Source organism: Desmodus rotundus, chromosome 3 (genome assembly GCF_022682495.2).
Source record: "Desmodus rotundus isolate HL8 chromosome 3, HLdesRot8A.1, whole genome shotgun sequence".
NCBI classification, from domain to species: Eukaryota; Metazoa; Chordata; class Mammalia; order Chiroptera; family Phyllostomidae; genus Desmodus; species Desmodus rotundus.
The window spans coordinates 73444246-73471596 of NC_071389.1; the positions used below are offsets into that span (position 1 = coordinate 73444246).

Here is a 27351-nt window from a genome sequence, read left to right on the forward strand (position 1 = left end):
AAAGGCGGCCGCCTGGGTGCTGTGGGTGGAGGTCAGGACGTTTTGCTGGGAGCTGGGACTGCGAGCTCGGAGGAGAGGCGCCTCCCACTCCCGGGAGGGCGCGCCAGCAGCGCGCCCGCGGGTATCGCTTTTCCACTCCTGGCGGCTCGGGTCGGGCTAGGCGGGGCGGACCGGGCGGCGCTCTGGGCCGGGCTCCGCGTCCCCACTTTTCCTGCCTCCCTCCCTCCCTCCCTCCTCCCGGGCGGTCCCCAGTGCCAGGCCAATGAGCACCAAGAGGAGGGAGCGGGAAGCGGCGCGCTCGGCGCGGCCCTCCCACGGCGCCCTGGCCGCGGCGCCAACACTAAGTTCGCGCCCCGGGTGTTGGCGTCCGCCCGGGTCCCTCGGCCTCGCCGCTAGATCTCTGCAAGAGGAGGTCGCTTGCCCCTCGGGCGGCCACCCGCGAGCACTCGGGCGGGAGGAAGGAGAGTAGTGTGGCGCTTGCCGGGGCTGGGGCAGCCGCCTTCCGAAGATGCGGGATGGCAGCCGCGCCGCCGTCCAGCCTTTCCTACCGCACCACGGGCTCCACCTGCCTGCACCCGCTCAGCCAGCTCCTGGGCATCCCGCTGGACCAGGTGAGTGCGGTGTGGGGCGCGAGACCCCTCCCCGAGCCAGTGCGAGCCTGGAGTCTCTGGGGGAAATGCTACCTCCCTCTGGCCCCGCCCCATAGCAGATTTTACAGCTACAAACCGGACAGGTGGGCATTTTTTTTTTTGTTTTTCCCCTGTAAGTGTGAAAAACATTGATGTACCCTGCACGGCAGGTCCGAAAGAACTTACAAAAAAAGTTTTGGGTTGCCTTGTTTCCTGTTACCAAGTTCTAAAGTCTTCTGATAGGTGAATTAGTTGTTTCTTTCATCAGTGAAGTCATTATTTTTAATGTAGATGATTCTACATAAAAATTACACTTGGTTGATTTAGAGACTATAGCCTAGAGCTTCTGAATGAGAGACCTGGGTTTGGAACTTCAGCAGTGAGACTTCTCAAATCAGGATGACAGTTATTTTGTACCATATGTGATGTCCATCCGACAGGGAGGAAGGACACAGGACACTGGCTTCCCCGGGGCTCCCGAGTTGGACAGGTTAGGGGGAGAAGAGGGGGCGCTGTTGAAGTTATTCCGACTGTCTTATATCGTCTGCTACCGTGAAAATTGAAAATGGCAATAAAGAACAGTAATTCCTCGTAGGCAATCTTCCTGAGGGTTGTGGTTGTCTTACTCATTTTCTTGTCCGCTGTAGGCGCTACAGGCTAGATCCACCTTGTGCTCAGTATTGAGTCAACAAATGCTTGTTGATTTGGATGGAATCGGGTGGGGCAGCTGGAGGAGGGCCCCCTGCCTTCCTGCCCGTTGTGTTCCATGCTGAGTATTTGGCCAGGATTCTTCCTCTGTCTGTCACTAGTGATCTTTTTTTTTTTCTTTTTCATCCCAACAAGAGCACACCTGCCGCCCTTTCCACTCCCATTCTTTCCCCAATGAGGAAGTGAGCCGGTGGGTTGCCTTACTCAGATACTGTTTATGGATCCACCTGTACCTGGTTTCTGCTGAAGACCTGATTCAGAACCTTACCTGATCTCACCATTGCTTTCTTAGCAGTTGCAAAATCTAAGTGCGTTAACTTGGGAGAGGTATCAAATCCTAACTTGTGCTGTAAATTACTCCTCGGTGTGTAGTGAGGGTGGAGGGACCTAGTGACCTAGGCAAAAGCAGAAATAACAGCAGTCTTTAGCCCAGAAATGAATATAACTGATAGCTGAATTTCCCAAAGGGGGGGTCCATTTTGCACTTACCTCTCCCCCCCACCCCTGCCCCATCAGAATTTATCTTAATTGCATTTTCTGTGTTAAGCTATTCTGCACAGGTACAGAGAGAAATCCAGTGAGGCCTTGTGTATGGAGAGAGACTTGTTAATGGAACCTGGCGAGTTATGACTGGGAGGTGCCAGTATGATGTTATCAAGTGCTTTTTAACTGCATCCACCCCCATCTCCAGATTTCCTAGGTTTCTGTCAAGGAACCTTGTTTTTAATTTATAAAAAAAAAATAAGGGCCTTACAGGTGTTTAAGGATTTCTGGGATGATTGAAGGAAGAATGTGGGCGGTGGGCAAGGAAGGAGCAGCTGTGATCGCTTGGATCTTAGGACAGCCCCTCCGCCCTCCAGCAGGGTCCAATAAAATGACTCAGTGGAAGAAGCACTTACAGGGCAATGCCCCAGCTAGCTCGTTGTAGACCCAGGGGAACATCCCACATCATAAACAATGTGATTTGGGGATATACAGTGGCTTGAGAGTTTGCCAGCGTGGTGTCTTCCTCACACTTTCAAGGGCTTCTTAAAGATCTTAAATGTCAGACTGATCTGGGTATAAGTCCTGCTCCGTCAGCAAACTTCCTGTGTGACCTCATCTGAGGACCCCAGCATCCTCGTGTGTAAAATGGGAGATGGCAATAAGACCTACATTTTGGAGTTGAGAAATTTTATGTAGATATAAAATGTCCTATGTGAGGAAGGTCCTTGTATCAGACAGGGTTCTGGCAAGAAACAAAATTCAACTCAATGGGTTGCCATGGAGAAACGTGAATGAATTACTTAGAGGGGTGTGGGCAGTGTTAGGGAAACTGACAAAGGATGTTCAGGTACCAAGACCTGGGAGCCAGAGGGGAAAGGGAAGGAAGTCCTGGTGTCACTGCCCAGGGAGAGCTGCACCCAACCCCTGCCAGGACAGGGTGGCGAGCAGATCGAGAACCTCAGCCCTTCTCCCCCTTCCACTCCCCCCCCACCCCAGGGTGGCTGGGCCTGCAGGGGTTCCTCCCCTGGCGCAGAGTGGGGCACAGAAAGGGAGGCCTGACTTGGAGGGCAGGTCAGAAGCACAGTCCTTGATCAGTGTTTGCTCCTGTTGCATTGAAAAGTGACTTTTATTGGCCTGCGATGTGCTAAAAAAAATGATAAAACATACACCTCAAATTACCCAAATTGTTCTTCATAAGCCTCTTAAAGACACTGAATTTCCCACCCCCCTGAATGAGTGACTTCACATTACACATGTACCTTCATAATTTCTGAATGGAATGCACTTCTCAGAACTTCTTTGGCTTTGGATGTTCCTGTGTCAAGTAGTTTATTACTTGCAAAAACTGAAATATCTGTCGAGCATTCTATTATGTCAGTGAAAACTGCTTTTATTATCTTTCCGATTCTTCCATTTACCTATTCTGTTAACTCCTGGGGGAAGCCTGTGTATTTGTGCACTTGTGACCATACTGAGGAAAAAAATCTGTGGTTTTAGTTTCCAGGGACTTTGATTAGCCTGACATCCTCTTATAGATGGTCAGTGTAAAATCATCTTACTTAGTGAGAACAAGTAGAGTACAGCACTTCAGATAGAGCATAGGGGATGAGGGATGACTTAGGGTCTTCCAGAGGTACCTTCCAAATGAGTGTGTTGAGAATTGATTTCTCAAGAGAGTCCCTGTCTGCCCAGCAAATACAGAGCTCTGGCAATTAGTATGGTTATTCAGATATAAAGCTTCACCTACTCAAGATAGGTTAGATAAGAACTTTTCTTTCCAATTTAGGGGGAATCAAGGAATGGAGGATGACTGTTTTATTTCTCGTTTAAATCATCTGCTCATGTCGCCCTGGCCAGGTAGCTTAGTTGGCTAGTGCGTCATCCTCATATGCCAAGGCTGTATATGCCGAGGTTATGGATTCGATCCCGGTCAGGGCATATACAAGAATCAACCAGTGAATGCATAAATAAGTAGAACAACATGTCGATGTTTCTCTCTCAGTCTCAAATCAATAAATAAAAATAAAAAAAATTAAAAAAGAACTCATCTGTTCATGTCCTGTCCATTTTGCTTTGGTTGTGGAGTGTGACATGATCTGACTTTAACCAAAGCCTTCTGAGTTTGCATGATTGACTCAGCTACCGGGATAGATGAGATACTGACCTCATTAATTTGTGTGGTGCATGGTTGTATAGGAGCTGTGGAAGCTGAAACTTATTTCCTGGTTTTGAGGAATTTCCACTTTGGTGGGGGAACTCTGGGTGCCAAGGCAATTTTTATTGACTGGTACCCTCAAATTTTGTGTTTGTATAAAGTATTAAGTCATTGTTAAATTAGGAGTTTTTGGGTTTGTTTGTTTACTCCTCCCTCCCTTGCTACGTTAATCAGCAGAAAACGGGACATGAGAAAAACAGACCAGAACATAAGAATTCAGGAAATGATACTGAGATTAAAGCAGCAAAGTTTTAGGACTATTAAGGGTAAGCTTGCGTTACAATTTAAAAGGCTGGATGAATGAAGACCAGCTCTGAAAACCTGGCCCTCTGGGCTGGTGAGATACCAGCAGGGGGTTGATTGATTTTTTCTTGCATGGGCTGGGGGTGGGGGTGGCTATGGCCACAGGGTTTCTTTATTTGCCTGGAACTTTTTTAATCACCCCGCTGGTTCCCTTGCACATTCTTGGGAAGCCCAGCCTTCAACCCTTTTCTTATCTAAGTCTTGCCCTTCCTTAAATGCTCAGCTCACATTCCATAGTCATTATTAAATCAATTAAATATTTATTTAATGTTATTAGTGCCAGGTACCTGGCCAGGTTGTAGAGTCCAAGGATAAAAAAAAGAGCCAAGATCGTTCCTGTCTGGAAGAGTGGATACACCAGTAGAGGAGACAGAGGACCCACGTACGTGTGTGTGTATATGTGTGTGTGTGTATGTGCCGTGCAGCCACAGAGCAGTGCAGGTGCTGGCGGAGGTTTGTGGATGGAACTCAGGTGGAACAGAGAAGGGAAAGCCATCGGACACATAGGATGCCTGTGGAACTCATTGTTTACCTTTGACACGGTTTACATTTGACTTAGTAAATGGTGCCTTATGTTGTTAGTTACCTTGCTGGGTTTATATGCTGAATTTCAAACTTATTTAAAGTCTCTTGGAGGTGGAGGTTTTATCACTTCTTGTATTCCAAGGAAATAGTAGGCTCTCAATAAATGTTTATCATTAGTTACAGTATATGTCAATGTTACTGATACCCATTATAAAACTTCATAAAATAGAGCCTTGTTTTTTTTAATGATTTTGTTTATTTTCAGAGAGCAGGGAAGGGAGGGAGAAAGAGAGGCAGAGAAACATTGACGTGCGAGACAAACATCAGCTGGTTGCCTCTCACGTGCCCCCAACGTGGGACCTGGCCTGCAACCCAGGAGTGTGCCCTGACTGGGAATTGAACAGGCAACCCTTTGGTTCACAGGCTGGCCCTCAATCCACTGAGCCACACCAGCCAGGGCAGTGTGACTGATTGAACGTGTCAAAGTAGTTTATGAAGTTTCTTGGTATGATTGACATTTTGGCCAAATAATTCTTTGCTGTGGGGCTGTCATGCATTGGAAGATGTTTAGCAGCACCCCTGGTCTCTGTCCACTAGAAGCCAATAAAAGGAGATAGCCAACATACTCAAAGTATACAAATCAATAGAGTTATTGGCGATAATGAAAAATGTGTGTTTTATTTTATGGAAGAAACTGTACAGACTTTTTGGCCAACCCAGTACATTCTCTGCCTGGTGCCCCCGTCTGCTGGAGATGGGCCCAGCTGCTGGGCATTTAACGATATGCCTGAAAGTTTGAGAACCATGGCTGTACCAGGGGTGTGCTGCCTTTTGGCTTCTGTGGGCCACACAGGTAGAAGAAAAGTTTTCTTGGGCTACATATTAAATACACAAATACTAACAAAAACAAAAAACCCCTCACATTGTTTTGAGTAAATTTACAGTTTTGTGTTGGGCTGCATTCATAGCTATCCTGGGCTGTGGCCTGCGGGTTGGACACCGCTGCTAGATGGATAACTGGGATACAAAGTTAATCAAGCACAGGTGAAAGAGATAAGGCATGGTCATCAGAGAGCATCTCTCAGGTGAGGAGGAGGAGCACTTGGGTCCTGAAGGATGAAGACCCAAGTTTTCAGGTAAACAAGTTGCCAAGTTTGTCAGGCAAACTGGTGACAAAGCGCAGCACATGGAGAGGTACAGAGTGTGGGATTGTGTGCTTCACTCGAGGAACTGAGAGCCCACTGCAGTGGGGGGTGGGCTGCGGTCGTGTGGACCACAGGACTCTAGGTTGGAGAAGTGAGCAGGAGTCACGTCACCGGGAAGCTGAAATGCTCTGGTGAGGGGTTTACACTTTATCCTGCAGGCCAGGGGTCAGTGAACTTTTTCTGAAGGGCTAGACAGTAAATATTTTTGACTTTGCAGGCCCTACAGTCTTTGTCACAACCACTCAGCTCTGCCATTATAGGATGAAAGCAACCACAGGTAAGACATAAATAATTGGGCATGGCTGTGCCCTCCTAAAACAGTTTATGGACACTGAGATTTGAATTTCATATCATTTTCGGGTGTCGTGGAATTTTCTTCACTTGTTTTATTTTAACTCTTTACAAATAGAAAACACATTTTGAGCATGCAGGCCACACCGAAACAGGCGGCTGGTGGGATCTGGCCCAAGGGCCAGAGTGTGCAGACCCGTGCTGTAGACTAGTTTTTTTCAAAGTTTGGTGTGTGGACTGTCATTCATCAGAATCTGTTGCCATGTGTGTTTTGGGCATGTTTTCCAGACCTGATGAATCTGAATATCAGAGAGGAAGGACACCCCAGGTAAGTCTCATGCCAGCTGAAGTTTAGAGCCACTGCTTATCACTGACCGCATGGTGTTGGAGGGTTGAGGTTGTGCAAGGGTTTTCATTCTGCAACGTGGTGCAGGGGTCATGGCTGAAGCGTGCAGGGATGGGGAGGAGCAGCGGTTTTGAGGATGAGTGAGGATTTAGAGTAGTCTTTATGGGTGAGTGGAGGAAGAACCGACTAGACACAATTTAATGGGTGGCTGAGTTTAATCCACTCACTGAAAACCATAGATTTTTAGATGCACAAATTTGTATCAATATATAACCTTTCTCATTCAGCAGCTTCTTTGAGGAGCAAAAGTAATATAGATAGTTGGATATTTCCAGAGAAGGCTGTTGGAAAGTTAAGCAGTAAGGGTCTTGAAAGATACTGGCACATAGTTGGAAGCGATGAAAGTGAAAAGAGAACTATCCAGAGATTGAAGGAGTTTGAGGAGCAGGTGCAGAGGAAGGGAGAGAGCTGGAGGCTGGGATGCTGCAGGAGAAGATTCCCCGTGAAGCTTTTCTGGGCCACGGTGAAGGTCAGGGTGTGTATATGGGAGCTGGGGTGCCAGGCAATTTGGTTTAGCCCAGGAAATGGGGGTTTGGCAGATTGTCCTCTTAAACAGTGAAGCTTCCCAGCTGAATCCTGGGAGGTGAAGTGGAGAAGCAGACAACACAGGACCCAAGCTCTCCAGGATGGTGGAGGTTGGTAGAGTCTGACAGTGTGAAGAAGGACCAGAGAGGGTAGGACCTGCTCTGCTCTCAGACAGCCAGCTGCCCTGTGGACAACATCTCATTTAATATAAGGAGTCTGGGTAGAGTTTGAGGGGAGGAAAGATTTTGTATAAGGATGGCGGAAGAAAAATGGTCCAAAGCAGTGACGCTCTTTTCCCTACTTGCCCGCCCGCCCCCTGCCATTGTAGTGGGAAAATGAGAAAGAAAATGCCTGGAGGCTGATGATTCTCCAGCTTGGCTGAGAGACAAAGGGGACAGCTGGGCAGACTGAGGTTTTGGGTGGAGCCGAAGGAGAGCCAGCCTAGAGAAGGAGGTCAGCTGTGGGAAAAGGAGGGAGCAGTAGGAACATGAGTCGATGAGGAGGAGGAAGAGGAGGAAGTCAGTTGCAGCCAATGGCTTCGAGTTGAGAAGTGGAACTTGCTTGCTGGGCATGAGGGTCTGGGATGAGTGGGAGGGTTCTAGGCAGGTAGGGGTGCCCCCTCTGGGTTCCCAGAGATCTGTTAAGGCTAGTGACTGACCCTGAGCATTTTGACCTTTCCTGGAGCCCCACTGCAGGTGTGGTAGAAAGGTCCTTGTGGTTCTGAAGAGATTGCTGTTGGGAGGTGGAAGGTGGCTTGCAGGGCAGCCCGGGGACATCAAAGGGTGAGATGTGTTAAGAGCGATACTGTGAGGTGTAAACCCCAGTTCCATAGAACTAGAAGGATAGGGCTGGTGGAGGGGGGAGTTGCCTTTAGTCCAGCCCTGCACATGGAACAGGGGGATGAGCAGCATCTGCTGCAGGGCACCCTGGTGAGTCCAGCCTGGCTGGTGTCTCAGTCTGGTGGCTTGCTTTGGCAGTGATTGAAAGGGAGGCAGATAGAGTGGAGGTGCAGCCGTGTACTTTCTGGCATGTCAAGGAGAGCCCTGGTGGGTCCTGGAGCTTTCGCTTTCCTGTTGTGGAACAAGAGGTGTTCTTCACAACTTGACCTTAGTTTGCCTTTCTGGCCAGTGACACCAAAACTTCTGTGTATTGAATGCTTATGCTGTCAGGCACCCAGCCGGCTGCTCTGCCTTCGTCATCTCATCCACGGTCCTGTGTCACGTGACTTTTCAGTCAACCACCGGGGTCCCATAAGACTATGATAAAGCTGGAAAATTCTTTACGCCTAGTGACTTTGTAGCCACTGTAACGTCACAGTGCATGCATTCCTCACGTGTTAGTGGTGACACTGGTGTAAACAAGCCTGCTGCACTACCAGTTGTGTAAAGTGCAGCACAAACGATCATGTACAGTGCACGCTACCTGATGATGAGAATAAATGACCGTGTGAGAATAAATGACTGGTTTGTGTATTTGCTATGCCATACTTTCTGTCATTGTTTTAGAGTGCACTCTTTCTACTTTGAAAACAAAAAAGTGTGCTGCCCTGGCTGGGTGACTCAGTTGGTTGGAGCATCATCCTGTGGACCAAAGGGTCGCAGGTTTGATTCCCAGTTCAGGCACATACCTAGGTGGTGGGTTCAATCCCTCGTTGGGGTGCATACGGCAGTCAAGTGATCGATACGTCCTTCTCACATTGATGTTTCTCTCTTTTCCTTGTTCCTTTCTCTAAAATCAATGAAAAAAACATTGGGTGAAAATTAAAAATTTTTTTAAAAGTTTGCTGTAGAACATTGTGCCTCATACATCCCATGTTTGTTGCATCTCTTCATTGCATCATTTTTCCTGTGCTTGATTTACTCCTGTGTTCTTTTGTACCGTAACCTGCTGAATAGCCTTAGCGCCTAGGAGCTGTAGGCTATACTGTACAGCCTGAGTGAATAGTAGGGTCTACCATCAAGGTTTGTCTAGGTGCGCTCTATGATGTTCACACAATGACAAAATCACCTAGCAACACATTTCTCAGAGTGGGTTCCTGTCCGTAAGCGGCACAGGACCGTATTTGCTTATTGAGGACTGTAAGCCACGTACTGGGCTAGCATGGGGATATAGAGATTAATGAGGACCCGAGCCTCCTGGGAGACAAGCCTGGAGGCACTTGTTACTACTGTTTTACCTGGAAACCTGGTAATACATGTACTCAGTGCTCCAGGGGCCGTGTGCAGATGCCATTGCCCGAGAACACAGGGCCTCAGCACCTATGGGCCTGTCCTGAGAGGTTGCCGGGAAGACTTCCTGGGAGCTGCTGCTTTTGAAGGAGAAGGAGGAAGTGAAGGTGCTGGGGTAGGGCCAGGTGGGACAGGCAGAGTATTCTAGGAAGAAGAAGCTGTTTGAACAGAAATGCTGAGACTAGAGAAAAGGTGAACATTCTCTGTAGATGGTGAATCTTAGTCATCTCGGTATGTTTGGTACAAAGTAGGAACTAGATTAATGTTTGTTGGGTTGAAGTAGAATTTTATTTACATTCTTGCATTGGAATGAATGATTAAGTTAAGATAAAATTGGGAGCCAGTTATTTTTACCAACCAGTTAGGTCTGTTTATTATTTGGAACCTACATTTCAGATGGAGTAGGCCTAATTTCTGATTTGAAAGTTAAATCATGGCCAAATTTCCGATAGCTAGATGTTAATCTTGGGTTGTTTAAATATTAAATACTCCATTCCCATTTTCATTATGTGAAGTTGATGTGTGTATCACATGCGATTACACATGCAGATAGTAGTCTCATTTTTTGGACCAATCATCTCAGGTTTGCGTGAACAACGTGGAAGTTTCCTTCAGCGGTTGGAAGTCCCACATATAAAAGGAGCCATGAACCCACGCGCTCCCAGCATCGTGCAGTCTGGCCTCAAGATTCCACTTATAAAGAAAAATTTCGTGAAGAGATTTTATCTAAGGAAATACAATCTGGAAATATCTTTTGTAGCAGCAACTGCTAAAAAGAAATCAAAATGTGTAATTTAGTAACAGTGGTCGTGTGCTTTTCAGAAGCTTCCTATTTTAAGTAAGTCAAGCCTTTCGGTAAACAGGACAAAGGGAGAACTTGCTGCAGTCTCACTAATGACGGTTCCCAGTGGGTTTCAGGGCAGCGTGAGGGTGGGGAGGAATCAGCGGGGAAAGTGACTTCAAGTAGTTTACTCTGGTTAAACACGCGCTTTGCTAATAGACCACTAATAAAGAAACCTGACCACCTGCCACAAGGCGAACCCATTAACCCATATGTAATGTGTTTTTTTACCCAAGAACTGTGCACTTGCTTGGTCAATCATTTACTAACTTCTTTGTAATGGTGGAATTGTGCTGTAACTTTTTAAAGTTATCCGTGGTTAGTCTTTTTTGCACTGGTAGTGCTGATAGGATTTGCAGTAATGGTTTTGAAAGTTCACAACAGCATGAAAGTGGTTTTAAATGTTAAATGAAGATATCTGGGCTGATAGTGCTGGGGATTTCCCAACCATGGCATTATCACAGATACTCCCCTCTCTGGTTAATTACCAAGTAACCATAGGAGTTCAGGTTCTAGTCTAAGTTGAAAACGAGCAGGGGCACATTTGAAAAGGTTTTTATTCATGTGGTTCTAAATTCTTATTTCAAACAAGTAATTAAAAAAAAAAAAGACTGGTTTGTTCCCTCAACCCAATGCGGCCCCCTTTTGTCTCATTCATCATTCCGTACCTCCAATTTGAGACAGAATCAACAAAGGTCCACAGCAGCAACAGGTTGCTAAGGCCTACAGGAAGTTGCTGAATTCAGAAGTCACTTTGTGAAATTTCATGAAGTGGTTTAGCTGTGAGTGTCACTGGGTTGAGACATCTTTGTTTCAAAGACATTTTCTCCCTGGGATTATGTTTGCTTCTTTTTTTTTTTGTATTTTATTTATTTTAAATATCTATTTTAATCAAAACGTTAAAAAATTTTTTTTGTTTTTATTTTGTATAGATACAGTTTAAAAATTAGTTTTCTGACTAGGTAGCTTATGTACTTACTATCAAAGTCACAAGGCAGAAAAGGGGATGCAAAGAGGCTGGTGCCCCCCACCCCCTCTTTTCCAGCTGCCCAGACGCTTGCCCCACTGGCGGCCAGGGGCGCCCTTTCAGAGACAGGCTCTGGACACAGGCACACAGAATCCTTTTGTCCGTTTTCTGACACAAGTGATGTATGTGTACAATTCTTCCACTTGTCTCTTTAAAACAAAATTTTTTTATTGTAACAGTGACTCTTAGAGGTTGATCCATATCTGCATATGCAGAGCTCTTGTGACATATGACTTCCTTTCTGCCTTCTCTGAGAGTTCTGTTTCTGTGCTTCCAGGAACTGACTTGCCCCTTAGCTAAGGCTGAATGTGCTGCTGGTGATGGGGTGGTGGGTGAGGGGTTTGGGGAGGGATCTTCCCACCTTGATACCACCTGCTCTGGTCACATGCTCCAGGAATATGGAGAGCAGTGAGGGCTACTCACCATGGCACGTGTGGTGGGGAGTGCGGAGCTCAGAGGAGGCAGAGACTGGTGTTTGTTCCAGTTTCCCCACAGATGGAGAGACGCACACATTGGATTTGGGCGGGAGGGCATTCAAGATTCCCCCATCTCCTGTGTCTCAGAGGTAAAAATGGCTCCGCTCTGGCTAGCCTGGTCTCCAGGAGTCTTGGTGTTCCCCTGCTGGAGATGGTGCTCTTTCAGTCCTACTTAGCTCTTAAATTCTCCGATTCCAAGATCTTCAACAGTAGGAAAGCTTGATTTAGATAGAAAAGAACACTTTTTGAGGTTAAAGGCCAGAAACCAAGACCTTCATTTTCTACTTGTTAGTGGATGTGGCTAACATAGCTATAAGGATTGTGCCTGTGTATTTTACTTTCTTATTTCTTCCAGTGAAGCAGTGTGTGTTTCAGTGCAGCTTGGTGGGAGTGAATTGACCTTCAAAGCTGTGGAATCTTCTCTTTTACTTTCTTATTGGAGTAGGGTCAGAATGCCTTAAGGTTTGGGCACTTTACTCTGGCAAGAAGACCACAGAGAGATCTCCGTCTTGTGTGCTAGGGACGTTGAACTGTTTTTCCGTCCTTCTCTAAAAGATAATTGCCCATTCTTCTCAATACAATGTGTTAACTTACCTGTAGGCTATTTTGTAAAAGGGAAGCAAATTTTTTGTGAATGTGGAGGGAAAGACAAAAAGATTTTTAATTTTTTTAACATATGAGGTGGGAGTTTACAAAAAAGGTATAGCACAAGACTATCTTAACATTTATTTTTGTAACCTGAACTGTACTGAGTTAACATTGACCTAACTTTATAGTTAGCTTTACTAAGTTGCAAAAATTAAATTGAATTATGTGTAAATTATCTTCCTACTGAGGGTTTAGAATGTCTTTTGATATATCTTTACCTAATTGCCAGTCGTGTTATCTGAGTTTAAAAGAAGGGCAAAATGTAAAAATAAAAAAGAATAATTTCATCGAGATTTAGGGTGGGGCGCTATTTCATCATAATAATGGATAATGAATTATGACTGTGCATCTTAGCTAGCTGAAATTGCAGAGGGAAGTCCAAGGCAGATAGCGGGCTGTAAAACGATTTATGAGAACTGGAAAGTCATCTCTTGTGTACTTGGCAACACTGAAACATTTATGAGAGTAATGTGTATCTAGATTTGATTCTCTGTTGCCAATTGCTAGGATTGGAGAAGTTAAAAAGGAACAAGAAAAGTGGTAATGAGAACAGCTAGACTGAAGATTGCTAAACAAAAGAAAATGCACTTGGATGAAAGAATTGACTAAAGATGGCAAAAGCCACACGCCATGCAGTAGCCCTCAATGAAGATCTTAAAATGCTGGTATGTAACCATAAATGGGGCGCACCACTTTCAGAAAAAAATGTGCACAGCTTTTAAAGACTGCCCTTTGCTTCATAATATAATAGATGTATCACATTCTTTGATAATTAAGAAAAAAAACTTTATTTTGGAATAATTTAGATTAACAGTTATAATGATAATACAAAGAGTTGGTTTTTCTTTTTTAATCCTCACCTGAGCACATTTTTTTTTTTCATTGCTTTTAGAGAGGGCGGGGGAGGAGAAAGACCTCCCCGACCCTGCGCCCTGCCCTGTGCTCCCGCCACCCTTCTGTTCACAGGGCGGTACTCTGACCAGTTGAGCCACACCGGCCAGGGCAGTCCGGAGCCTTTGTAATGCCTCACCCATTTCCTCCAGTGCTGACATCCTGCATTACCATGGTGCATTTGTCAAAACTGGAAAATCAGCACTGATATGCAACTATTGGATAAATTCCAGACTTTTTGAATTTCACCATTTTTTTCCCATTAACGTCCTCTTTCTATTCTAGGGTCCTATACCTTACAATTCACCTATTTAAACTGTACAATTCAGTGTTTTTTAGTCTATTTACAATGTTGTGTACCTTTGTTACAATCTAACTTTAGCACATTTTGTCCCCCCTGCAGGAACCTGGATATCATTAGCAATTCCCACTTTTCCCCAAATCCTACTTCCTTCCTCCTCCCCGAACCCTGGCAACCACTGGTCTACTTTCACTCCCTGTACGCTGGCCTGTTCTGGCTATTTTGTATAAATGGAATCATATGTGTTTTTGTGGTAGGTTTCCTTCATTTTCAAGGGTCTTTGGTGCTTTTTTGACTGGGAATGCTTATGCTCCATTATACTTGATCTGCAGAAATACTTAGAGACCTAGATTTAAAGCAAGTCTTTTGAGAGATTTTGTGGTTCCTTCTGCTGGGTCACCTGGGAGCACCCCCAGCCAGGCCCACTGAAATTGTATTTACTGCTTTGGATTTATTTTTCCTTTTTTTTTTTGCCATATAGGGCATGTGAGCTCAGGCCTCTAAAATCTTATTCTCAGGGGAGTCTTTGTACGGTTTGTCTTGCCGGCCAGGCCAAAACCCATATAACCCCCCCCCCACACACACACACACTGTCTTTGTGGGGAGGGCCTTTTCCCACGTGAGGTGCCACCTTTCAGAAATTTAGGAGGGATCCTGCCTTCTAGATGTGTCTTTGTTTTATGCAGTGTCTCTAATTCTTCCTTTCACTTCTCTTTTCTTTGCCTGCTTTGTGTCTGGTGCCCAAGCCCTACCTTACCTGGAGGGGCATGTGTCCTGGGGCAAATGCCAGCTCAGGGTGCTTGCATTTCTCATTTCTGCTTTCTGGAATTTCTGGCTTCTGAGGAATTCTCTCACTTTCCCACTACTTCAGCTGTGCATGAAAATAATCAAGCACATCAATATGAACTCATGTTCAGTTTAATATAGATACAGATGGTTACATGTAGGAATATTCGTAGATGTGTGTGTATTCAAGGGTTAATCTATACACATATATTTACTCGATCTGTCAGCAAAGAGGATCTACAAGGAGTGACACTCCATTAGCAATGAGTACACCTGCATTTAGGTCTTGGTTTCTAATACCTTTGTGCAATAAAAGGAACCAGGGATCCTTGAAGAAATGGCTGATTCTGGAACTGGGGCAGGGTATATTCAAAATGAGGGTACAGTATCTTGTAGTGCCAGAAGGTAAAGAACTACAAAAACAAAAATGAGCTCATAATGTTGGGAGTGTGTCAAATGGACATAGAACCATCTGAAAGAGCTTCTAATGGCCAAAGCTGAAACAACAATATGAGCAACAATATAAAGGAGTGTTAGATTATAGAAGTATAAGTGAAAAGTATAAATTATTAATCTATAATCTATGGGTTATAAAAGTATTATAAGCCAGAGTATAAAATAAACATCTGTGAATTCATACTGATATAAATAAATGATTGAATAAGTAAATAAATGGAAGGAAATAGAAAAATCTGTCTGCAGAAAAATTCTAAATAATTCATGGAGATACCCTTTCCTCAAGGAGCGGAAGCATGACCCTTCACCCCTTATGTGTGGGCTGTGCTTGTGATGTCCTTCCAAAGAGATCAGTGTGGAAGGGGGGGGGGGAGTACAGTGGAGGAACCTAACAAGCATGACCTCAGCCAAGTGATCAAGGTCAACATTGACACTGATAATTATATCGATGTTATGTTACCCTTAATATATGGTGAAAAGGAGACTTAACTTCTGTGATCTTCCTCCCTAAAACCCATGATCCCTGTCTAACGTCTAGAAAACATCAGACAAATCTCAGTGGAGTCTACGAAATACATGACCAGCTCTCCCCCAAACTGTCAAGGTCATCAAAAATGAGAAACTGTCATAACCAAGAGGAGCCTAAGGAGACATGACAACGAAATGTAAGGTGGAATCCTGGATGGGTTCCTGGAACAGAAAAAGGGCATTAGGTAAAAACTAAGGGAATATGAATAAAGTCTGGGCTTTAGTTAATAAAAGTGTATCAACACTGGTCCATTAACTGTGACAAATGTGCCGTAAGGTGTAAGATACTAATAGAGAAAAGTGGTTGTGGGGTATATGTGGGAACTCTCTGTACTATCTTTGCAAGTTTTCTGTAAATCTAAAATTGGTCTGAAAAGGAAAGTTGATTTAAAAAACCGATGCTGTTTATTTTTAATCAAGAATCATTAGTTGTGCTGTATCTGTGAATACTGAGCTCAACATATGGTCAGAAATGGAAGTTGGGACCAGTCTGTTTTTTGAGACTTTTCTAGTCCAAGGAATGGAAAGAAAACATGCAGTTACGTAGGTATGTGTGCTTTAGATTTGCTTTTTGCTTGAAAGCTAGGTTTGTTAAAATCTTTGCATGCGTTTAAGTTACTTTCAGTGAAGATGTAAACCTTTAGTTTACCCTGCATCCTCAGACTCCCCATCAGTTAATTTTCATGAATGAATAGTTGTTTAATAAGATGAATACTTTTCTCCTCATAATACCAAACAACAGAACCACTGCCAAACCAAATTTTCCATTTGTTTACCATTGCACACTGAGATGTTTTCACATTAAAGTTTTGACTTACAAATGCTCTTTTACCTCTCAGTTCTCCATTCAACAAAAGCATTCTCAGTACGTAATGTTTAATCCACAGGAATTCATGAAAAAAATCTGCTCATAAGGGAAAGGAGACCAGATTATAGACCCAGGCTGTGTGACCTACGTTTGGGTTTCCTTCTGCGATCTGCCCTGTGATTTCACCTTACTCTCCAGATAGTGGGAAGGATGGTGGAGAGGGACTGTGAAGAGTTTAGTTCTAGGCTTAGAGCCAATGTTTGGTAGATGTGTGATCTTGGACAAGCCATTTGAACTTTGTGAGCCTCATTCCTTGTTTGTACAATGAGCTGATAACGTCTGTATTAACGGGCCGTCGTGAATGTCAGTGGGGTGGGTGACCCATGGGGAAGGTTTTAGCAAACTAGTCAGTCAGTGTGTAGACGTTGCCTGCTCTTATTTCCCCATTGTCAGCTCTATCACATGTTTGAGCCAATAGGGAAAAAGGCCTTGTTGTTATAGCACTGAACTTAAGAAATACGTACACATTTCCTGTCTTGTAGGAGCTTCCTTTCTAGTGGTCTAAGCTGGACACTAGACCAGTCTTACTTCTTACTTCATTGAAACATCTTAGATTTCAGTACGCCTTTGGAATTACCTTAATGAATGGCTAGGATGCCTGGGCAGTGAGCTGGGCGTGGGTTGTTTCTGGAGGGGAAGTTGGGTTTTCAGTTTGTATGTGGTGAAGAGAAAGAAAAGACTTGACTTAGAGGATGCGAGGGGATGAAGGGTTTTAGGTTACTTCAAAGTACAAAAGATGGAGCAGAAGGAGGTAGTGAGTAAAGATATGGACACAGATGGAAAGAAAACTTTTTTTGACTGTACTGAAATGTGAGGGTAGAGATCTAAGCTGAAATACGAGTAAGTTTAGTGCATTAAAGAATGCACATAGGAAATGACATTTTTCAATCAGGTAAACAAACATTGTTTCTTTTTTTTTAAGAAAAGATTTTTTTTATTTCTAAGAGAGAGGTTAAGGGAGAAAGAAAGAGAGGGAGAGAAACATCAATGTGTGGTTGCCTCTCACATGCCCCCAACCAGGGACCTGGCCTGCAACCCATGTATATGCCCTGACCAGGAATTGAACCAGTGACTCTTCAGTTCACAGGAGGACAGTGCTCAATCCACTGAGCCACATCAGCCAGGTTAACAAACATTGTTACTTACCACCTGTTTTCAATAACAGGCAGTGTTTTACTTAGCCAGTTGGAGTTATGGACACCTATTCTACACACACACACACACACACACACACACACACACACACACACACACACACACACCCCTGTCTGTCTGTCTCTCTCTCTGTCTCTCCCTCTCCACACACACACACACACACACACACACACACACAATTTCTCTTCCACTGAAGAGGACAATACAGGCTAATTTTTGAGAAGCTTTGGGCCATAGCTGTTCTTATTTATTCTATCATATGGCAATATTTCTACCTTTAACTTCTAGTTGACTTCTGCTAATCAAGTTATAAATAAAAATTTCTGCAGTAAGTGCTTCCTACATACTGTGCCGAACACGCCACGTGAATTGCCTACGCCACGCAGCAACCCTGTGTGGGAAGAAATAACGTGCCCCATAAAGAACTGGGAGGCTCAGCCGCTTGTGTAAAACCCATGGCTGGTCAGCAGCAGGCCAGGATTTGGACCCAGGGGGTTTGGGTTCCTACCCTAGACTCTTACCCACTTGTGTGTGTTGTGCCTAAATGCGTCAGGTACAGCCTCAAAGCAGGAGGATTCTGAGGCTATTTGGGTAAATCTGGCAGTGAACCAGAATGCAAAGCAGTTGTTTGTCTGCCCTGTTTGCATTGTCCAAAGTGGTACAGTGACCCAGGGGACACATTTTGCTCTCCTGTCCCTAGCAGGTGATATTGTGGAAGGGCAGGTGGCCACAGCAGTCCACTCTCTGCTCATCAGTTCACAGCTCCCCAGGTGTTCTGTGCCGAGTGTCAGCTTTTAAGAGGGACATTGGCAAACTGAGGTATAGTGGAAGGAAGGGGAGCAGCAAAGTGTGCAGCCTGGGACCCAGTGCATGTCAGGAGAAATTGGTGAAGGAAGAGGAGATGTGTAACTTAAAGAAGAACAACCTTAGGGATGATATGATAGCAGTGTTCAGGTATTTGAAGAGTATAAGTATGCTGTGTCCTCAGCAGAATTAAACTCCGGGGAAAGAAACTTTAGGGAGTTAGGTTTCAATCCCTCATAAACTTCCTCATTAACAAGAGCCATAGAGATAAAAGAATTGATCACCATTGGTGTTCACCAGCCCCTCATCCTTGGGTTTTCAAGCAAGCTGTGTGGTGATGACTCCCGTCGTTAGGAACTGCCCTTTTCTTCCCTGATGTCTCTCCTTGCTGGCCCTGAGTTCTGTTCCCTGTCTAGCAGCCAGTCCACATTGGTTTTTATTTTAGTATTAATTGACAAGTCAGTGGTTTAAGGAGCGACCTTTGTTAATGGCCATTTAAAGATGGAAAGATCCCTAAATGGTAAGCAGTAGAGGAATAGTTAGAGTAAATTATGGCACATTCAAGCTATGGAGTCATATGTGAGCATTAGAGAGCCTGAGGTCGTTTGCAAGATGTACGTCATGTTGAGTAAAAAGGGCAGACTGCAGAACAGTGTATATTATGATGCTATTTAAATTTTAAAAATGCTCTGTTTATCTATCTAGTTACGGAGTGATAGTCACCAAAATGTAGCCAGATGTCAGAGTGGCCTTAACCCTTCTAACAATCACCCAGATTGCTGGGGAGTATGAGGGAAATTTCACTTTTTAATTTTTACATCTGTATTTTAAAAATCAAACATAGTATCTTACTATTTAAAATATAAAAAGGAAAGAACTCTTAAGACCCCTAAAAAAAGGAATTGTGCAAAATAGCAGGCGGTGTGGGGCTATCCAGTCACAAAGCCAATAGGGGTGCAGAGGGAGGTATGTGAGGAGAGAGAAGACAGAGTTGTTACAGACGTGGAGTCCCGAGTATCTTGGCAAATGGGACTTTTGACAGGAATGGAGACACTGGGAATAGAGGATGACTAAGGAGGTGAAGTGATGACATCTGCCTGGGCCACGTTCAGATGAGAGCAGGATTTTAAAAGAGAAATGCCCTGAAAGCAGTGTGCGACTTGAGAGAGCAGAGTTGGGGAGCTGGAGAACTGGAAGTCACGGGCATCCCAGGGTAAATGCAACCAGGGAAAGGAACGACCTCACTGAGGGAGGCGATGAGCTGAGGCCACGGCGGAGGCTGGTGCTGGCAAACACTCCTCGCTGTGTGTGCACACAGGGGCCCAGTTAGGAAGGTAATTCAGTAGCATGGCCATGCGTGAGAGTGGGAGGGGTGTGGCGGGACCCCGAAGGGGGGAAGAGAGGTGTTGGAGGTGGCGGAGAAGGCAGCTTCGGAGGAGGAGTGGTAAAGAGGGCACACTGCGGAGTCTGCAGGGGAATGAGGTGGGAGGAAACGGACGCATGTGTAGACAGCTCATGAGAGAAACCTAGTGACTTCAAAGAAGAGAGATGACGAGGCACAATGGCAGGAAGGGCTGCGGGGAGCCCCGCTTTTGTTTTTAAAGATAGAGGAGAGTTATCTGTATTTGAAGACAAAAGTAAAGAAATCACAAAATCTGTGGAGAAGAAGCTGACAGAGAATTACTTATTGGTGCAGAATGGATTAAGTGGGAGAGGGGACAGGATCCAGCACTTGGCCAACTGAGGACATCAGGAGAAGGTCCCCTCTCCACCTGGAAGGATGGGGGTGGGCGCGATTCACGTCCACGTGGAGACGCAAAGCAATGTAGGGTGCTCCTGCTCTAGAGCCTTGGCTTTGGGTTTTCATTCCACTGAAGGATGCCTGGGTGAAAAGGAGAAAATAAATTTACTCATATTTATTCTTCAGAAAGAGCCAGGTAGATGGGAGCAGTCAAAAGGTGGGATGGTCTTGACGTGCCCTGGGGACCTAAGGCATCCCAAGGCGGCTGAAAGTGTCCTCGGTTTACAGCACTCACTCCCAAAGAGCGGTCACCATAGTAATCACCTGGGCAGCTTTTTAAACACGGGGGTTCCTAGGCCCAGCCCTGCTCTTTCCGAGTCAGAATTTGCCTAAATGTCACAGTCTGAGACTCTCGGGGACTGTAAAGAATCAATCTCCCATCCAGGAGCTGCCTGGGGTAGGCTGCAGGGTCTCTCACAGGAAGCGTGGCTTTCTAGAGCATAGATACTCTTGAGTACCGTGTGAAGGTTTGTCTGAACTTCTGTTTCTTTAGGGACTGTTCTAAATTTTTGCTCGCTAGGGAATTTCTAGGTTCCCATGGTGATCAGGAGACTTGTTATTTCCAAGGCTGAGCTAGCCCTTGTTTCTGTGTGTATGTGTTTGGCTGTTTACCGTTTTTAGCCTTCCATGTCCTGTGCCTGTGAAGGCTGAGGCATGTCTCAGTACCTGGAATCTTTTTCTCTGCGTGCCATTCGAATTCCCAGGGCTGCCTCTTACTCGTGCCCCATACGGTGTTTCCACTGTGCTTTTAAACTTCAGTAGGGAACCAGCATTTTGTTAAGTTTCTCCCTTTTTTGATCTGATCAATGGAATCATTATTTTTCTACTTACTCTTTCATATTAATTAATCCACAGGTCCCTTAGTGACATGGAACTCTCGTGCGCTCTCTCTCTGTAGAAGATGGAAATTACTGGGTCTCTTCTGGCTTCAGGAATTGTTTTAAATTTGTGAATGAAGACTTTGGCACTATTTTCACAGGGGCAGTAGGGTAGGAAGAAGAAAATGAGCTCTGTGGGACCCTCGCAGAGACTTGCCCTGGAGAACACTCCCCATAAAGTGCACGCGGAACAGCCATGTAGATGCTCGTGCTGGATGTGCTACAGACATTTTCGTATGGAGTTTGCAGAATTATGCCAACAATAATCTTGCTCCCTTCACATTGTGTAGCCAGGGTGTAGGCTCGTGGAGATACCACTTGTTCAAGGACACACAGCTAGTGGTAGAATTGGTTGTCTGACAGCAAAGTCCATGCTTTTTCCAGTGTGGCACGCTGACTGCTTTGCTCAGATCTTCAGGATTCGTCAAACGTGGCCATGGTAAGAGGGCTGACCCTTAGAATTAGATGGTCAGTGCAGACCGAGTGGCCACTGGTCGGTGTTCAAACACTCCAGGCAGCTTAGGCATCATCTCTCCTGTCCTGGGGAGGACTGGATCTTTATATCTGAACAGGCGGGTTCTGGTGTTCAAAGATGTTTTAGAGGAATAAACATAGAAGGCTATTTTTATCCCAAAGAGGTTTGAGTTTGAAATAAATGTTTCCAACCAACTTGGTAAACAGTTTTATGGTCGTATTTACAGGCTACAGGTTTTGCTTAAAGCTGAATGGCTTGTGGTTTGCTTTCCACAAGTCATTGTGGAACTTGTTAAATTAACTAGAAATTGATTATTGGGAGTAATCCAAGGCATTGTGGGTTTTCTTCCAAATTTCTGGTTAGTTTACTTACTTTCAGAAGTAGATGTTTTCTTTCTCATGTGGTTTTCTTAAGCCCCAGACACAGATACAATTGTTACCCGTTATGTTGTTCAAGGTGTGCCTTTGAGAATGTTCCTATTTGTGTTTCTTCTTCAAAGGCTCCCCAGAGCTCTGCCCCCAAGTGCGGTCTTTTCATGCTGACCTCGCTGACTGGACAGATTCAGACCCAGCGGCCAGCGGGGAAGACTTGCCCGGTGAACTTGCTTCAAGCAGCATGTTCTTATCCCTTCCACACAGGACCACAGACTGTCACTGCTCTTTCTGTCTCTCAGCCCTTCACCCTGGGCTTTAGGAGAGGCGCTGAAACTCGGGACACATGGGTTTTTAACTGCTTGGACCTGGAGAGGGAGGGCACAGGGAACGCGTATGCCAGAAACATCACTGAAGGCGGAGTACCTGCCGGTACAGACATTATGGAAACTGGTACGGAGGTTCCTCAGAAAACTAAAATGAGAACTACTGTATGATCCAGCAACCGCACTTCTGGATTTATACGAAGGAAATGAAATTACAACCTTGAAGAGATACCTGCTCCTCCATGTTCATCGCAGCATTATTCACAGTAGCCAAGATAGGGAAACAAGCTAAATGTTCATGGAGGAATGGCTAAAGGAAATGTGGTACATTCCTACAGTGGGATTTTATTCAGCCAAATTTGACACACGGGGATAAACCTTGGGGGCATTGTGCTAAGTGAAGTAAGTCAGAGAAAGACAAGTACTAATACTGTGTGACATCACTTGTGTGTGGAATCTAGAAAAGCCGAACTCAGGGAAACAGAGTAAAACATGGTGGCTGCCAGGAGGCGGGGCGGGAGCAATGGGGACGTGCTGGTCAGAGGGTAGAAGCTCGGCGTCATGGAAGGAAGGAGTTCTGGGGGCTGACGTGCAGCGTGGTGGCTCTGGTTAGCAGTGCTGTATCGCATATGTCCTTGTAAGTTGCAAGACAGTAGATCTGAACTGTATCCCACACAAAGTAAAGGTAAGCATGGGAGGTGATGAATGTGTTACCTAACCTTACTTATTGCGGTGATCACTTCACACCATATATTCGTATGAAGTCATCACTATAACCTTAACCTTACACAAGGCTAGATGTCAATTGTATCTCAGTAGAGCTGGGAAGCAGAAGATTGTTGGGATGTATGGAAAGGCCAGGCTCTTGTTTCCAGGAGGAAAACGGGTGGAATAACTGCAGATGAGACATAACTGAAGCTTTCAGCAAATTTCAGCCCCCTTACCACCATTTCCTTCTTCCCAATAGTTTATTGGTGTGAAGCCGTCCTTATAGGCAGGGGAGGAGGCAGGCAGAGCTGGTGCTGAGTACCTGCCAGGCCCCGGGCAAGTCACTGACTCTGAGTGTCAGTCTTCATCTGTTAAATGGACATAACAACACCTGCCTTGTAGGTTTGTTGAGAGAAGGGGATGAAAAACTATGGAGTGCTTGGAGCATAGAGAATAAAATTAGTTTATATTATTGTGTTTTGGGCAGTGTTCTGCGTGTGAGGCTTACATAGGTGAGTAAAACTTGCTCTCTGCCTACAGGGAACTCAGACTCAGCAAGAATATAGACACACACACACACACACACACAGTCATTCAGTTATGTGTGGCAGTTAACATGTCAGGTGCGTGTAGGTAGTACAGAGGTCACAGAGAGGCAGATGCCTGGCCTGGCATGTGTGTATGCCCAGCGGTGGGAGTGAGGGGATGGATTCTGAGAGGGCAGTGCTAGGCAGGTAGGGAGTGGAGGTCAGAAGATGGCAGGGGGTCGGGGTATAGCTGAGGGACTTTTAAACCTGAAAGAAACATGACTGGATTGTGTTCTCCATACTTGATTCGGTGGAGGACGGGTCAAGGGGTACAGATGCATCACCACAAAATTTGGGCCGTCTTCTAGGGGCTAGTCTTCCAGGGATTGAGGCCCAACTCTCAGCCTTTGCTTAGTGACCAGGGTCCTGCTCTCCAAGGGTGGCTGCCCTTCCTTGTCTGTCAGTTTGGGCTTCCTGTATTGTCCAGTTTGCCCTGGTTGTCACCAACTGTTCTCTGTCTACCTGTTGTCCATGGCATCACCACAGACACTGTCCCCTCCTCCTGCTGCTGTCTTCCCACCCACTCCATCTACGCAGTGCCCAGGGATGCTGTGATCATCAGAGCTGGTTTTGCTGGCCAGGCTGAGCTTCCCTGTCGGCACCAGCACCTGCATGGTCCCCACGTGCTCCCTTCATGGGTGGTTCCCTGCCTCTTCCTGCCCGTTGTGCTGTGAGTCACCAGCTGGAGACCCCTGTGTTGCTTAAATACTGTTCAATCACAGGGGAAGTGCTGTCAAAAATTTTGGGGTTGGGTAGTGGGCCTTTGGGTAAGGCTTGGCTGACAACAGTAATGGAGGGATCAGTTATGGAGCAGTTTGGGGGGATCACAACTGTTCAGGATCCCATTTCTTAGCTTTGCTAATTAATCTAGAATCTTGCTTTTTGTCAGTGGACTTGTACTGGATGGTATTCATGGATGGGTGCAACCAACAGAATGTCGTTTTATCCATTCACTGTGACTAATTCCCCTGATAACCAGCATGGAAATACCGTTGTTGGGTATCATTCCATTTATATCCTAGATAGGGATCCACAGGGTCTGGCAGAAATAGTGCCCCTCTTTAATTACAAAATCATAAGTATGTAATTCTGTAACATAACAGTATCACACTGAAGCTCGCCATATGACAGGCAGCGGGTGGGCATCATGGTCATGCTGAGTGAGCCGTGCTGGGCAGGTGGACCTGCCTGCATCATACGGCTGTACCTGGGTTAGCTGGTTGTGGCACATGTTCACCTGTATACAGGGTGCTCACAGACTCAACTTTTTTTCTTTTTTTTGTTTAATAGAATCCTTGTGGGCCTCCCCCTTCTAAACACATTATATTTCCAGGTATATCATAGTGCCATGGATTGGATTACTTTTAAAAATTTTTTAATTTAAAAAAATTTTTATTGTTATTCAATTACAGTTGTATGCCTTTTCTCCCCATCCCTCCACCCCACCCCAGCAAAACCCCCCTCACTCCCCCACCTCCACCCTCCCCCTTGATTTTGTCCGTGTGTCCTTTATAGTAGCTCCTGTAAACCCCTCCCCCCACTGTCCCCTCCCCACTCCCCTCTGGCTATTGTTAGATTGTTCTTAACTTCAATGTCTCTGGTTATATTTTGTTTCCTTTTTTCTTTTGTTGATTATGTTCCAGTTAAAGGTGAGATCATATGGTATTTGTCCCTCACCATCTGACTTATTTCACTTAGCATAATGCTCTCCAGTTCCATCCATGCTGTTGCAAAGGGTATAAGCTCCTTCTTTCTCTCTACTGCGTAGAATTCCATTGTGTAAATGTACTGTAGTTTTTTGATCCACTCATTTGCTGATGGGCACTTAGGTTGCTTCCAGTACTTGGCTATTGTAAATTGTGCTGCTATGAACGGGATTATGTTTTATTGTAGTTACATTCCAACCTCTAGGACAGGGCGGCCTGCCAGGTGCCCTGAGTGAGAGAGGAACAGAGGGGAGCAGGGGACAGGGAGTTCTCTTTGGCTGTAGTGAGAGAGCCTCGCCTCTCGAGCAGAGTGAGAGCCTTGCCTCTTGAGCAGAGTGAGAGATAAGGAGAAGAGATTTCCAGTGTCTGAAGAGCATTGTGTGCCAACTTGTTCTTGTTGTAAATGTAATACTAGCCCTTTCCATTGTGTTTGCTGAGTTTTTCTCACTCAGTGGAAAATTCTCCATCCTTTCCTATAGTCACAATAACTGTCAGGGTTTGAGGGTTCCATTTTCACTGCCTCCTTCGAATCAGTGAGTGCGCCAGTTGAGAAATATGCACAGGCCTCAGCTAGGCTTCCAGCTGTCAGCTTTGGTACCAGGAAAGCTGAAAAGGAAGATGTCAGTGTGGCCCTGGGGCTAAAGTAGGAGCTGCTGCCACCTGAATGGATGGAGCCGATTTGTCTCCCTGGCAGGTGGAGCGGCTGCACGGGGAGCTTGCCCCATGTCTGAGGAGAGGTGAGGTGACCGGCAGCCTGTGGGCAGGCGTCTCAGGAGAGAGGGCCAGATTTCAGACTCCACACGTCATTCCCTTCCTCTAGAGGAAGGAAGGGCCACCCAGTGGCAGTCATAGCTTCTTCCATCAGGCCACCTGAGTGTGGGAAGGATAAAATGGAAGAGGGTTCTTCCCAGTGTTCCCGAGATGAGAAGTCCTTGATTATGTGGGTCCAGGAAGAAAGATTGACAGCTTGTAAAGTTTGAGTAGTCTCTGTTTGAATAGCAAGGTATCACTCGAATTCTCCTAAAAACTCTGGAAGTAGGCACTATACTCCCATTTGATAACTGAGGAATTTGAGTAGCTTGTCCAAGGTCACCCAGATCTGTGCAGGAGAGCAGGGACTGACTCCCTGACCCAAGTGCCCTGACTCCAAAGCCCAGGCCGCCTATGAGAAAATGTGTGTGCTGTTGTCCCTTCCTTAAATTTACTATAGGTGCAAACACTCTCGGGAATCTGACGCTCTAGGTAGTAAATATACATGCCACGCCACTTAATTATGCTCTGCACTGGAAGCACGGTCTCACCGAGGATGATCCCGCCTTCATCATCTGGTCCCCAAGCGGACGTGCGGCTCTCCTCCCGATGCCCTTGGGTTCTATCTCCCCCATGTGAAGACTGGGAGGAGGCCCCGTGGCTGGTCATCTGTTGTGCTAGATCTACCCTGTTCTCTACAAGGTGGGTGGCAAAGTGCCCGTCGTTTTAGTCCATAGCAGTATGTACCTGTAGCACGATGCCTGAATTCAGGCTCTCTGGGAATAAAGTGGGAGCCGGGAGAAGGAGAAGGCAGTAGAGTGGTAAGAATAAGAAGGTGAAAGAAAAGAGATTTGAAAAGAGATTTAAAAAGGGAGAAGAAAGGAGAGGTCACACAGCAGGCATTGAAGTAGCCCAGGATGTTGAGCTTCCTCCTTCCCCTGAGGTGGTCCTATCGCTTTTGAGTGGCTCTTGCCACCCTTGTCTTGTGGTGGTGCTTGGTGAGGGAGTCACCACAGTGGTGGCTGGTATGGCTTCTTCTGTGGCCAGAGTGTCATTCATAATTCTTCTTTCCTCATGGCAGCGACCAGGATGGGAAAGGCAAGAACTTCGGCAGCTGAGAAGGAGGTGAGATTAAAGCATCTGGTTCCTATTTTTAGCCTGTTGTTTGTACTGTCTAAAATTGATTCATTCAAAGTAATCCTTTGCTACTATTTGTATTTTAATTATATGTCTCGTTAAACTCAATTTGGGCCAAATCAAACTCATTTCTGGTCATTTCACTTTCTTTAATTCTTAAATTTTAAGTTCTTAATTAGAACTTAAATATTAAGTTCTAATTAAGAACTTAAAATCTCTGCACCTCCAATTTGAAAACATTTTACAGGTTTACATAAGAGATGCCATTCATTAAATCAAAGTTTTCATTACATTTGCTTATCCATGGATA

At 45.4% G+C, this 27351-nt stretch overlaps 1 protein-coding gene across 4 annotated transcripts in view; it reads left to right on the forward strand.

The window, feature by feature from the left end:
• The first annotated feature begins 215 nt into the window (after nucleotides 1-215).
• The window catches only part of MBOAT1 (membrane bound glycerophospholipid O-acyltransferase 1), a 104510-nt gene continuing 77374 nt past the window's right edge, over nucleotides 216-27351 (forward strand). Inside the window, exons 1-3 of one of the 4 annotated variants that reach the window (XM_053920427.2) lie at nucleotides 216-611; nucleotides 6289-6348; nucleotides 26986-27029. In XM_053920427.2, the coding sequence (XP_053776402.1) occupies nucleotides 509-611; nucleotides 6289-6348; nucleotides 26986-27029 (207 nt within the window). In that variant the 5' untranslated portion in view covers nucleotides 216-508. The remainder of the gene's footprint in view (nucleotides 612-6288; nucleotides 6349-26985; nucleotides 27030-27351) is intronic. The other 3 variants (XM_053920426.2, XM_045199484.3, XM_024565421.4) reach the window with 3 other exon arrangements.